Below are 12,690 nucleotides of genomic sequence, written 5' to 3' on the forward strand. Positions count from 1 at the left end.
AAAGCCTGGGCCTCTTTGGGAGGTTTGTATTGGTGGTGGTTTATTTGGGCCATCTGCCCTGATGTCTGTATTTCTTCCTCAGGCTGACAGTGAGGTCAGACGCCCAAGTCAAAGCTAATGTATTCAGCAGATCTCTAATTTAGAGCATGTCCTAGGGCCTCGCTACTCAGTGTGGTTCCCAGACCAGCAGCGCCAGTGTCACCTGCGAGTGGGCTAGAAACGCAGGTGCCAGCTGGGCACGGTGGTTCACGCCTGCAATCCCAGCACTTTGAGAGGCCAAGGTGGAAGGATTGTTTGAGTCCAGGAGTTCGAGACCAGCCTGGACAACATGGCAAGATCTCTATCTCTCTAAAAAAAAAAAAAGAAAAACAATCACAAAATTAATGGAGTGTGGTGGTGCATGCCTGTGGTCCCACAGTTACGCAGGAGGCTGAGGTGAGGGGATTGTGTGAGCCGTGGAGGTCAAGGTTTCAGTGAGCTGTGATCATGCCACTGCACACCAGACTGGGCAACAGGGCGAGACCCTGTCTCAAAAATTAAAAGAAGAAAAAAAATGCAGATGCCCAGGCTTGGCTTAAACCTGCTCCCCAGGTGACTCATCTGCATGCTGAAGTTTTAGCAGCACTGCTCTCGCAGGCAGGTAATCGCAAGATTCTGGTGGAGGCCAGACAGGTGTGCAGCCCCGGAGCAGTCTCAGTCACACTGAACCATGGCCTGGTATGCCACGTGACACTTTACCCCCTGAGGGAGGGATTAACCCCGTTTTATGGATCATCATCTGTGAGGTGAGGCTCCAAAAGTTAAGTCAGTTGTCTAAGGGTTAGAATTTGCCAGCAACACCCTTCTGGTTTTTTTCTTTTTTGAGACAGGGTCTCATTCCGTCACCCAGGTTGGAGTGCAGTGGCAGTCTCGGCTCATTGCAACCTCCATCTCTCAGGCTTAAGTGATCCATCCACTTCAGGTTCCAAAGTAGCTGGGACCACAGGGGCCCACCACCACACCCGCCCCACACCCAGGTCATTCTTAAATTTTTTATAGAGACAGAATCTCACTATATTGGCCAGGCCTGGTCTCAAACTCCTGGACTCAAGCCACCCTCCCACCTCAGCCTCCCAAGTAGCTGGGACTACAGGTGTGCACCACCATGCCTGGCTAATTTTTAAATTATTTGTAGGGATGAGGTCTCGCTATATGTTGCCCAGGCTGGTCTCAAACTCTTGGCCCAAGTAATCCTCCTGCCTCAGCCTCCCGAAGTGCTGGGATGACGGGCGCGCAGCACCACACCCAGCCCCCTGCTGGTGTTCATGGCATCTGGAAACACACCCATCCCTCACCCCAACGCTGGCTTTCACTCTTCTGTTTTAGAAAAGAGGAGGCTAAACAACATCTCCCCCACTTCGGAAGACGGCCAGTGACCATCACTCCTTAACGAGCAAGGTCATAGATACACCCATCGCCTTCAGTCTGTTCTGTGCTGCTGTTACAGAGGACCTAAGACTGGGTAATTTATAAAGAATAAAAATTGATTTCTCATACTTCTGGAGGCCAGGAAGCTCAAGATCAAGGTGCTGGCAGGTTTGGTATCTGGTGAGGGCTGCTGTCTGCTTCCAAGAGGGTGCCTTGGTGCTGCATCCTTTGGAGGGAGGACGAGTTGTCCTCGCATGGCAGACAGTGGCAGGGCAGACGGGGTGATCTCCCTCTCTAGCCCTTGTATAGGGCACCGACCCCATTCATGAGGGCAGCACAGTCCTGACTCGGTCACCTCCCCAAGGCTTCACCTCCCAATAAGGTTGCATTGGGGATTAAGTTTCCGACATGGGAATTTTGGTAGACACTTGCAGCCCATATCAGCAGTCCTAAGCACTCCAGCTTCATTTGACCCATGTGCCCAGGCAAGCACTTTTTATTCTCTCAGGGTCTCACTCTGGTGCCCAGGCTGGAGTACAGTGGCACCATCATCGCTCACTGCAGCCTCAGCCTCTGGGCTCAAGTGATCCTCTGGCCTCAGCCACCCAAGTAGCTGGAACTACAGATATACACCACCGCACCCGGCTCATCTCATTTAACTTTTTGTAGAGACAGGGTCTCACCATGTTGACCGGGCTGGTCTTGAATGCCTATACTTAAGTGATCCACCTTGGCCTCCCAAAGTCCTGGGATTACAGGCCACAAGCTTTTTTTTTTTTTTTTTTTTTTTTTTTTTTTTTTAAAGGCAGCATGAACCAGAGCTTCAATAAAGGGAGTTGGTAAACTTTTTTTTTTTTTTTTCCAAGAGCAAGAAAAGCCCAGGTTAGCCATTTATCTAGCAGACGCAGAGTATTTCTAAAATAATGGTTCCCCTCAGTACTTGGAAGTGAATTAATGGCAGAGGCGAAGGGCAAACTGCTTCCTCTAGGGAGATTCTGAATACCTGAAGCAGAATTCAGCTGGTGTGTGGCCGGGCGCGGTAGCTCATGCCTGTAATCCCAATCCCAGCACTTTTGGAGGCTGTGGCAGTGGATCATGAGGTCAGGAGTTCGAGACCAGCCTGGCCAACGTGGTGAACCTCTGTCTGTACTAAAAATACAAAAATTAGCCGTGTGTGATGGCAGATGCTTGTAATCCCAGCTACTTGGGAGGCTGAGGCAGGAAAATTGCTTGAACCCAGGAGGCGAAGGTTGCAGTGAGCCAAGATTGTGCCACTGCACTCCAGCCTGGACAATAGGGCAAGACTCTGTCTCAAAAACAAAAAAGCACAAAAAAACAATTTAGTTGGTATGTAGTCACAGCTGGAAATAGCTTCATGAACATCTCGAACCTGAGCGGAGCTAGGTATGCGTGCTGCTGCTTTTGGCTGGAGACTTTTGGGAAGCAAACGGGGAAGGTAGCTACGGAAGCCACTTCCATGTTACCAAAAATTGTTACCCACGGCATAGAATTGTAATATTATGTCAAAAGGAAGCACAGGTAAGATGTCACTATAGAGGCCGGGCGCGGTGGCTCAAGCCTGTAATCCCAGCACTTTAGGAGGCCGAGACGGGCGGATCACGAGGTCAGGAGATCGAGACCATCCTGGCTAACCCGGTGAAACCCCGTCTCTATTAAAAAATACAAAAAACTAGCTGGGTGAGGTGGCGGGCGCCTGCAGTCCCAGCTACTCGGGAGGCTGAGGCAGGAGAATGGCGTAAACCCGGGAGGCAGGGCTTGCAGGGAGCTGAGATCTGGCCACTGCACTCCAGCTTGGGCGACACAGCGAGACTCCGTCTCAAAAAAAAATAAAAAAATAAAAAAAAAAAAAGATGTCACTATAGAAAAAGTGTCCTGTGAACTGTACAGGAAGACAAGCTAATGACAGAAATTATTAGGCTTTAAAAAGTAGGCAGCTGGGTGCGGTGGCTCATGCCTGTAATCCCAGCACTATGGGAGGCTGAGGTAGGAGGATCACTTAAGCCCAGCAGATGGAGGCTGCAGTGAGCAGTGATCACGCCACTGCACTCCAGCCTGGGTAATAAAAATAAATAGGCCAGGCGTGGTGGCTCACACCTGTAATCCAAGCACTTTGAGAGGCTAAGGGAGGTGGATCATTTGAGGTCAGGAGTTCGAGACCAGCCTCGTGGCCAACATGATGAAACCCTGCCTCTACTAAAAATACAAAAATTAGCTGGTCATGGTGGCATGTGCCTGTAATCACAGCTACTCGGGAGGCTGAGGCAGGAGAATCGCTTGAACCTGGGAGGTGGAGGTTGCAGTGTGCAGAGATTGTGCCACTGCACTCCAGCCTCGGTGGCAGAGTGAGACTCTGCCTCAAAAATAAAGAAAGAAGTAGGGGAAAATGTGCATAAGCGCCAGAAATAGACTATCCCATGGACCTTTTCTGAGCACAGTGAGCTGGACAAGTAGATTTACTGGTTGTCGTAAAGGGTAGGAAGGAAGGTTCTAGCACATGCTACGAGGCAACAGACAGGGATTAAGAAAATCAGGCTTTAATGTCTGGTCCTCAATCACTTCAGCACAGCACTTCTCTGAGGAGAAATGCCAGCTCTGCCTCATGGCTGCAGGGAATGGTCGGGGGAAGCCTGCAGCCCAGGCCTGCTACAAGTCTAATGACTGCAACCAGGCGGCCTCCCCTGCCACATAAAGTGCTCCAACAGAGCCGCCGTGCCTCAGAGGACTGGGCCTGTCCAGGAGAGAGCTGGAGACAGGAGGCTTCTGAGCAAAACCAGCTCCAGCCCTGAAAGTCACAGCAGTGACACTTCCTCAGGCCAGTGCTCCCCCTCACAACCCCACGTTGCGGGAATAACAGAGTTGACCCAGCCAAGAACAGATTGGTGACCTCCTGGGCCGAGTGGTCAAACAGACCCTGCATACAACACACAGGAGCTGCTGGGGAACCCTGAGTACTTGTGGAGTGGAGACTCAATCAGATTCCAGAACTTTCTCTGGGGTGATGTGGTGGCCATTTCTCCCTCCTCCTCCTCTCTGTTCTTCGATGGGGCCGTGGAGAGCCCAGGTGTGGGGTAGGCCTCACGGGTCCAGCTCACTAGCAAGACCCTGCAAAGAAGGACACAAGCAGATCAAGGGGCCCCTGGGACCCCTTGTGGCAGGCGGGAGGGAGGTGCGCTCCAGGGACTTCACTGTCAGGGGTTCTCAAGCTGGTCCCAGGCCTGGAACCCAACCTTTCCTGTTCCACAAGGTGAACTGAAGTAATGTGTGCACACAGGCATTCTCAGAGCATGCATTATCATAACCAACTTGAGATATCGCTCATTGAAACGAGGCTGGGTTTAAAGAGTCAATCGAGTATGGTGCCTAGGGATGGAGCAGCTGCTGAGAGTGGCGGGACGGCCCGGGTTAACGGGGACACTGCGCCACACTGGTGCCAGCCTCTGCAGAACAGCCTCCCCAGACGGGCCCACGCCCAGGGCTCCTGCACCCGGGAGATGAGGGGCCTACCTGCTCATAATCTTCCACATATTTATATTTCTTCTCCCGATAGTAGAGTCTTTTCTTCATGCAGTAGAGGACTATGATGTCACACAGCACGGTCGCCTGAATTTAGCACAGGGTAAGAGTGAGCCAGGATTGCAGCCCCTCTTATTCTTTGCGTGCCCCTTCCTGAGAAGCCTGGAATCTTTACCGGAATGGAAAGGCACCCCCATCTCTTGGGAGAAGGCTGGGACCCAAGGGGTGTGGTCTTGGTGAAGGGAAGGTGGAAGGAGGGCTGGGGGCTAAGGGAAAGAAGGCCAGACGGTCAAGTCTAGAAACACATGTGAGGTCTTGGGCCCAGGGCCAGGACCAGGAGCCCAGCCCAGGGTCTCACCTCACCGTGAGGGTGAAGGCAGGGCCTAGCCCACTCACCATGCCCAGCAGCGCCAGGCCAGAGCCGATGTTGATCATGGTGGGGATGATGTCAAATTTCCCTGCCTGTCAAGACAGAGAAAAAGGAAAAAAGTGTTTCTGCAGGGGCAGGGAGAGGCCCCTTGTCCCTGCAGGGAGTGATGGAGGGGAGCCAGTGGCGGCGAGCTACCTTCCCAAACACGATGATGTCGAAGCGGATGCCGTAGGCCTTGATGAGCGTGCGCTGCTCCTTGCCAGCCAGGTCTCTGTAGTACTTGGCAAACCTGAGGAGAAGGAGGATGGATCGGGGAGATGGCTGGGGCAGGACCTTGGGCCCTGGGAGAGGATGTTAGAGTGGAGCTGGCATGGGCGAATGGTCCATTCTGCTGGCTGAACAGATGCTGGAGCGGCTTGGGGCCTCTCCTGGCTGAGGCGGGCTGTGCAAGCAGGAAGACGTGGGGCCCATGAGGTGGAGGGACACAGGGAGCCCTCCTTCTCCAGCACCACCATCCCCTCCTGAATCTGAACAGTTTGCTCTCAGCATCCCACTTGGTACATCCCACCTGCCTCCCTCAAGGGACCCTGGCCTCCAACATCTAACAGTAAGAACGTGACCAGCCAGCATTGCCAGGGGGGACTAAGCCAGCCCCAAACACAGCATCAGTGCAGGGCCTTTTTTTTTTTTTTTTTTGAGATGGAGTCTCCCTCTGTTGCCAGGTTGGAGTGTAGGGGCACCAATCTTAGCTCACTGCAACCTCCACCTCCTGGGTTCAAGCAATTCTCCTGCCTCAGCCTCCCTCGTAGCTGGGACTACAGGTGCGCGCCACCATGCCCAGCTAATTTTTGGATTGTTTAGTAGAGATGGGGTTTCACCAAATTGGCCTGGATGATCTCAATCTCTTGACCCAGGGCTTTCTTTTTTATTTTTCAAAGAAACATTGATTCTGTGCACACAGTCTTCAAGAACAACAACAACAAGAACCATTGATTTGTCACACAGATAAAGAGATGAACAAAACGTTGTCTGTCAACACAACAGAATATTTGGCCATAAAAAGATGAGGTACTGACACAGGCTACAACATGGATGAAGCTTGAAAACATCAGGCTAAGGGGAAGGAGCCAGACACAAAAGGCCACATATTGATTCTATTTATATGAAATGCCCAGAAGAGGCACATCTGCAGAGACAGAAAGTAGATCACTGTTGCCAGGGGCAGGGGAATGACAGAAGGGTGCAGGGTTTCTTTTTGAGACGATGGAAATGTTCTAAAATGGACTGTGGTGAAGGTTGCACTTATCTGTGAATATAGTGAAAACGATGCATTCTGCACTTCAAACGGGTGAACGGTATGGCATGTGAATTGCATCTCAATAAGACCATTTAAAAATATATGGCCAGGTGTGGTGGCTCACACCTGTAATTCTGGCACTTTGGGAGGCTGAAGCGGGTAGATCACTTGAAGTGAGGAGCTCGAGACCAGCCTGGTCAACATGGAGAAACCCCGTCTCTAATAAAAATACAAAAAACTAGCTGGGTGTGGTGGCGGGTGCCTGTAATCCCAGTTACTCAGAAGGCTGAGGCAGGAGAATCGCTTGAACTCGGGAGGTAAAGCTTGCAGTAAGCTGAAATCACACCACTGCACTCCAACCTGGGGGACAGAGCAAGTCACTCCCTTAAAAAAAAAGAGAGCACGCGAGCGAGAGAGTGAGAGTACTCACACGCGTGAGCAGGGGATGGATGGTTGGTGAAGAACCATCAAGACATACCATCTGCTACCCCATGTTCTCCAGGGATCCACCAGGAGCCTCGGCCCACACCCTAGGTCCATGCTTTATCTGGCCCACAACTTCCATGCCATGGGCCAGGCCTGGGAGACACAGGCAGGGCCTGGTGCTGGCCGAGGTCAGGGGATAGGCGTCCTGAGGTCTTTCTGTTTTAGGGCTCTGACCTAAGCTTGAGGTTTCCACAAGAAGTATGTGACAGCAGAGATGGAATCACACAAATCTAACTGTTAGAAAAGAAAAATTCAAATATCTGCTTTACTCAGTGAGCCGGAAGTTTCAAAAGGACAGCAGATCCCACAATTACAGGTCTTAGGATCCCGTATGGATCAGATTCCACATGTCACCACTAGAGGGAGACAAGTGCAGCCCAAAGCGCCGCTGAACGCGCCCAGGAAGGTCCTTGCAGGGCCTCTTTTTTTTTCCCGAGACGGAGACTTGCTTTGTCGCTGGGGCTGGAGTGCAGTGGTGTGATCTCGGCTCACTGCAACCTCCGCCTCCCTGGCTCAAGCGATTCTCCTGCCTCAGCCTCCCAAGTAGCTGGGATTACAGGCATGCGCCATCATGCCCAGCTAATTTTTGTATTTTTTTTTTTTTTTTAGTAGAGCTGGGTTTTCGCCATGCTGGCCAGGCTGGTCTTGAACTCCTGACCTCAGGTGATCTGCCCGCCTTGGCCTCCCAGAGTGCTAGGATTACAGGCATGAGTCACTGCGCCCAGCCTGGAGGGCCTCTTTTTCAAGGAGTGTGAAAAATGCAACAAAGGGTACATGGAAATGTACCTGGCTACAGATTCTGCTGCCTCAAGGAAGTGGCAATAAGACCCTGTCATGAGATCATCAGCTGTAGTGGGTTGAACAGTGTGTCCCCCAAAATGCACATCTACCTGAAGCCTGGGAGTGTGACCTTATTTGGAAATAAGATCTTGGCAGACGTAATTTGTTAAGATGAGGTCATGGCCGGGCGCGGTGGCTCAAGCCTGTAATCCCAGCACTTTGGGAGGCCGAGACGGGCGATTCACGAGGTCAGGAGATCGAGACCATCCTGGCTAACACGGTGAAACCCCGTCTCTACTAAAAATACAAAAACTAGCCGGGCGAGGTGGCGGGCGCCTGTAGTCCCAGCTACTCCGGAGGCTGAGGCAGGAGAATGGCGTAAACCCGGGAGGCGGAGCTTGCAGTGAGCTGAGATCCGGCCACTGCACTCCAGTCCGGGAGACAGAGCGAGACTCCGCCTCAAAAAAAAAAAAAAGATGAGGTCATACTGGAGTAGGGTGGGCCCTAAATTCAGTGACTGCTGCCCTTACAAGAAGAAAAGACACAGAGACACACACAAGGCAGAAGGCCTCATGACGGCAGAGGCAGAGTACTGGAGTGATGCGTCCACAAGCCAAGGAATGCTGTGGGCTACCAGAAGCTGGGAGAGACAAGTAAGGACTCTCTCCAGAGCCTTCAGAGTGAGCACGGCCCTGCTGACGCCTGGATTTTAGGTTGCAGTCTCCAGAACTGCGAGAAAATCAAGTCCTGTGGTTGCAAGCCACTGTTTGTGGGACTTGCTTACAACTACCCCAGGACACCAAGATGCCAGCATTTGCAGCAGGGAACCAAGCAAGGCCTTTCAGGGGCCTCAAACCTGTGTCCCCTGCACTCTGGAGATTCTGGCACAGGTTCAACCTTTGAGAAACCAATTCCTGGGCCAGGCCCCAGAGGCCTTTGGACTGGAGGATCATGGATCATCTGCTCCTCGAGACAGTGAATGGAGGTCATGGCTGAGGCTGGCGCTGGAAAGCTCAAGCCCCCAGCCTATCCTGGCTGCTCTAAGAACTATCTCAACACGTTTCTTGTGGCAGGAAAGGGCAAGGAGGGTTCTCGGGGGCTGGGATGGCCCTGGAGCAGGACACCACTAAGCGCATTTTCCCGGCATGGCCTTCCTGCTGCCTTGGATGGGGGACCAGCAGCCTGTCCTTGGGGTGCTGCCTGAGTCTTCAGCAGGCGTGGGTGCCCCCACTGGCGTGTACCCAGCCACCAGCAACCCCCACAACATAAGCGAGGGGTCCAAGCTCATGCCCACCTGAAATTGTAGCCAGGAGACACGTTGTGCTCGACATCCCGTGTATCGAGGCGGCGGAAGGAGTACCTGGGCAAGCAGAGGGAGGCGGCTCTGTCCAGGTTGCAGTCCCAGTTGACCTGGATGCCCATGATGCCTCCCTGGGGGTGAGCAGCAGAGACATGGCGAGGCTTTCCTCAGCGCCTGGCACGAGATGCCTCCAGGGCTGGGTCAGGAGAGCCAGGAGCCGCACCCACCTCCACGGCCATGTCCTGGAAGCTGTGTCCTGCATTCTCCACTATTTTGCCAAGACGGAATATGGGGCAGAAGGGATCTGTTTTAGCGTCATAAACGCACGACTTGAGGTAAGTAGTGGTGATGTTGGGAAGGATATTCCTTCTAAAGTCGAGAGGAAGCAGAAAATCAGAGCAATGAAAACCTCAGAGAAGAGAGAAGAGCCAGAAGTTTCTCCAAGACCCTGGTGAACTCACGCAACACGCGCGGCCACCACTTACTTGCTGAAATTAAATTTGGGATACCAGATGTTGTTCTTAACCAAAAGAGTGAAGTTTTCTGCAGCCTTTAAAAAAGCAGGTCTGAAAAACAATGATAACATTACTGTTAATGAAATACAAATATACACAAATACTCACATACCCATGTTATATATATATAATATGTATATGTATTGTGTGTGTATATATATTTTTATATATATATACACACACACACATATATATATATTTATTATTATTATTTTTTTGAGATGGAGTCATTCTGTCACCCAGACTTGAGTGCAATGGTGCGATCTCAGCTCACTGCAACCTCAGCCTCCTGAGTTCAGGCAATTCTCCTGCCTCAGCCTCCTGAGTAGCTGGGATTACAGGTGTGCACCACTATGCCTGGTTAACTTTTTTTGTATTTTTAGTAGAGACAGGGTTCTACCATGTTGGTCAGGCTGGTCTCCAACTCCTGGCCTCAAGTGATCCGCCTGCTTCAGCCTCCCAAAGTGTTGGGATTACATGCGTGAGCCACCGCGCCCAGCCTATAAATATTTTTGAGACAGGGCCTTGCTCTGTTGCCCAGGCTGGAGTACAGTTGCATGAACACAGCTTCATGTAGCCTCAACCTCCCAGGCTCAAGGGAGGTCTCCCACCTCAGCCTCTCAAGTAGCTGGAACTATAGGCATGCATCACCATGCCTGGCTAATTAATTTTTTTTTTTTTTTTTTTTTTTTTGTAGAGATGAAGTCTTCCTACATTGCCCAGGCTGGTCTGGAACTCCTGACCTCAAGCGATACTCCCACCTCCGCCTCCCTGTACCGGACTCCAGGAGTGAGCCACCATGTTCAGCCCCTATGTACTATTTTTAAAAACATATACACACATCTTACAATGTCATTTTGTCAAGAAGATGAAACACCTCTAACATTTTCTACTCCCTTCTGCACACACACTCTTCTCTTCCAAGAGAAGAGACTGAGCCGAGCCTTCCAGGTTCTTCCTCTCAAGGAAGGGCAGGCCCTCTCCCCCAAGGCAGTGAAAACCGAATTGCTAACCAGGGAGGGGATCCGTGGCCTCACTGGAAACCAGTAGGCCGGGCTTCCGGGCCTTAGGGGCTTGGGGCCTTAGGCGTTCTCCAGGGAAAGAATGAAGGCTGGGCAGATCCGGTTTAACACGCCAAAGCAAAAGTAAATTTGCCTACAGGCTGGATCTTGACCTGTCTGAAAAGTGCACAAAGCACCTGCCAGGAGGTGCACCCGCCTCTTCTCAGAAGTGCCACGTCAGCTTCTGGCTGACAACACAAGTTGAATCTGTCCCCAAGGGGACTCCACTTCTTTGGTGAATTTCTCCTGGAGAATCTGGCACTGTACGGCTGACCCTTCTGTGGGGGAATGTTCCCTGATCCAGGTGGGATCTTTGGAATGACAACATCAACAGTCTCCCCAGCCCTGAGACAGGAGCAAGGCCAGTGACAGGGCTGTACTCTGAGGAGAGCTGAGCCTGTCACCGCTGCTGTCAGAGAAAGGCTGGGACCAAGGGGCTTCTCTCAGGTTTTTTTTTTTTTTTTTTTGAGATGGCGTCTCGCTCCTGTTGCTCAGGTTGGAGTGTAATGCTGCAATCTTGGCTCATTGCAACCTCTGGGTTCAAGTGATTCTCCTGCCTCAGTCTCCCGAGTAGCTGGGGTTACAGGCGTGCGCCACCACGCCTGGCTAATTTTTTCTTATTTTTAGTAGAGATGGGGTTTCACCATGTTGGCCAGGCTGGTGTCAAACTCCCAATCTCAGGTGATCCACCCACCTCGCCTCCCAAAGTGCTGGGATTACAGGCACGGGCCACCATACCTGGCCTTCTCTCAGGTTTTCAAAGTCCCCACTCCCTCAAGAGGGATGGCTTACAACAGGGGTGTTCAAGTTTTGTCATTTCCTGTACCATAACACCCCCCCCAACTGTGTACCTCATATGTAATACTTTAAGATCAACTCACCTTTTTAGAGAAATTGAGATGAAATTCACATAACATAAAATTAACCATTTTAAACTGGACAGTTCTGTGGCATTTAGTACATTCATAATGTTGTGCAATCATCACCTCTATCTAGTTCCAAAACGTTTTAGTTTTTGTTTTGTTTCTGAGACAGAGTCTTATTCTGTCGCCCAGGCTGGAGCGTGGTGGTATGATCTCGGCTCACTGCAACCTCCGTCTCCCAAGTTCAAGCAATTCTCGTGCCTCAGCTTCCTGAGTGGCTGGGATTACAGGCGCACACCACGACGCCTGGCTAATTTTTCTATTTTTAGTAGAGGGGGGTTTCACCATGTTGGACAGGCTGTTTGAACTCCTGGCCTCAAGTGATCCACCCGTCTCTGCCTCCCAAAGTGCTGGGATTATAGGTGTGAGCCACTGTGCCTGGCCAATGTTATTTCTTATATCAGTGTGTACTTAAAAATCATTCTACACTGGATTAGATCTATAACAGTGAGGTCCAATGAAAGTATATTGTGAGGTCAGGTGTGGTGGCTCACCCTGTAATCCCAGCACTTCGGGAGGCTAAGGCAGGTGGGTTGCTTGAGCCCAGGAGTTCAGGACCAGCCTGGGCAACACGGCGAAGCCCTGTCTCTACAAAAAGTAAGTTAGCTGGGCATGGTGGTGCGCCCCTGTGGTCCCAGCTACACAGGAAGATGAGGCGGGAAGATCACTTGAGTCCAGGAGTTCAAGGCTGCAGTGAGCCATGGTTGTTACCACTGCACTGGGTGACAGAGCAAGATCCTGTCTCAAAACAAAAGCATCTTACGAGACACAACTACAAGCCACACTCCAATTTAAAGTTTCCTAATAGCCACATTACAAAGTAAAAGAAGCAAGTACAATTTTATACAATAACCCAAAATATAACTTCAACATGTAACCAACATAAAAAATCAATGAGATATTGTACATTCTTTTTTTCATAATAAATATTCAGGGCCGGGCGCAGTGACTCACGCCTGTAATCCCAGCACTTTGGGAGGCCAAGGCAGGTGGATCATGAGGTCAGATCAAGACCAT

General features: G+C 51.2%; 1 protein-coding gene across 1 annotated transcript in view; it reads right to left on the bottom strand.

Annotated features, from left to right (window-relative positions):
* Nucleotides 1-3,946: 3,946 nt before the first annotated feature.
* The window catches only part of P2RX4 (purinergic receptor P2X, ligand gated ion channel, 4), a 28,356-nt gene continuing 19,612 nt past the window's right edge, over nucleotides 3,947-12,690 (bottom strand). The window contains exons 6-13 of the mRNA XM_011948595.1: nucleotides 10,944-11,061; nucleotides 9,660-9,740; nucleotides 9,402-9,543; nucleotides 9,169-9,305; nucleotides 5,507-5,600; nucleotides 5,338-5,403; nucleotides 4,933-5,028; nucleotides 3,947-4,530 (exon numbers count right to left, since the gene is read on the bottom strand). Of these exons, the coding sequence (XP_011803985.1) occupies nucleotides 4,504-4,530; nucleotides 4,933-5,028; nucleotides 5,338-5,403; nucleotides 5,507-5,600; nucleotides 9,169-9,305; nucleotides 9,402-9,543; nucleotides 9,660-9,740; nucleotides 10,944-11,061 (761 nt within the window). The 3' untranslated portion in view covers nucleotides 3,947-4,503. The remainder of the gene's footprint in view (nucleotides 4,531-4,932; nucleotides 5,029-5,337; nucleotides 5,404-5,506; nucleotides 5,601-9,168; nucleotides 9,306-9,401; nucleotides 9,544-9,659; nucleotides 9,741-10,943; nucleotides 11,062-12,690) is intronic.

Source organism: Colobus angolensis, unplaced genomic scaffold, assembly GCF_000951035.1.
Source record: "Colobus angolensis palliatus isolate OR3802 unplaced genomic scaffold, Cang.pa_1.0 Scaffold28, whole genome shotgun sequence".
NCBI lineage: Eukaryota > Metazoa > Chordata > Mammalia > Primates > Cercopithecidae > Colobus > Colobus angolensis.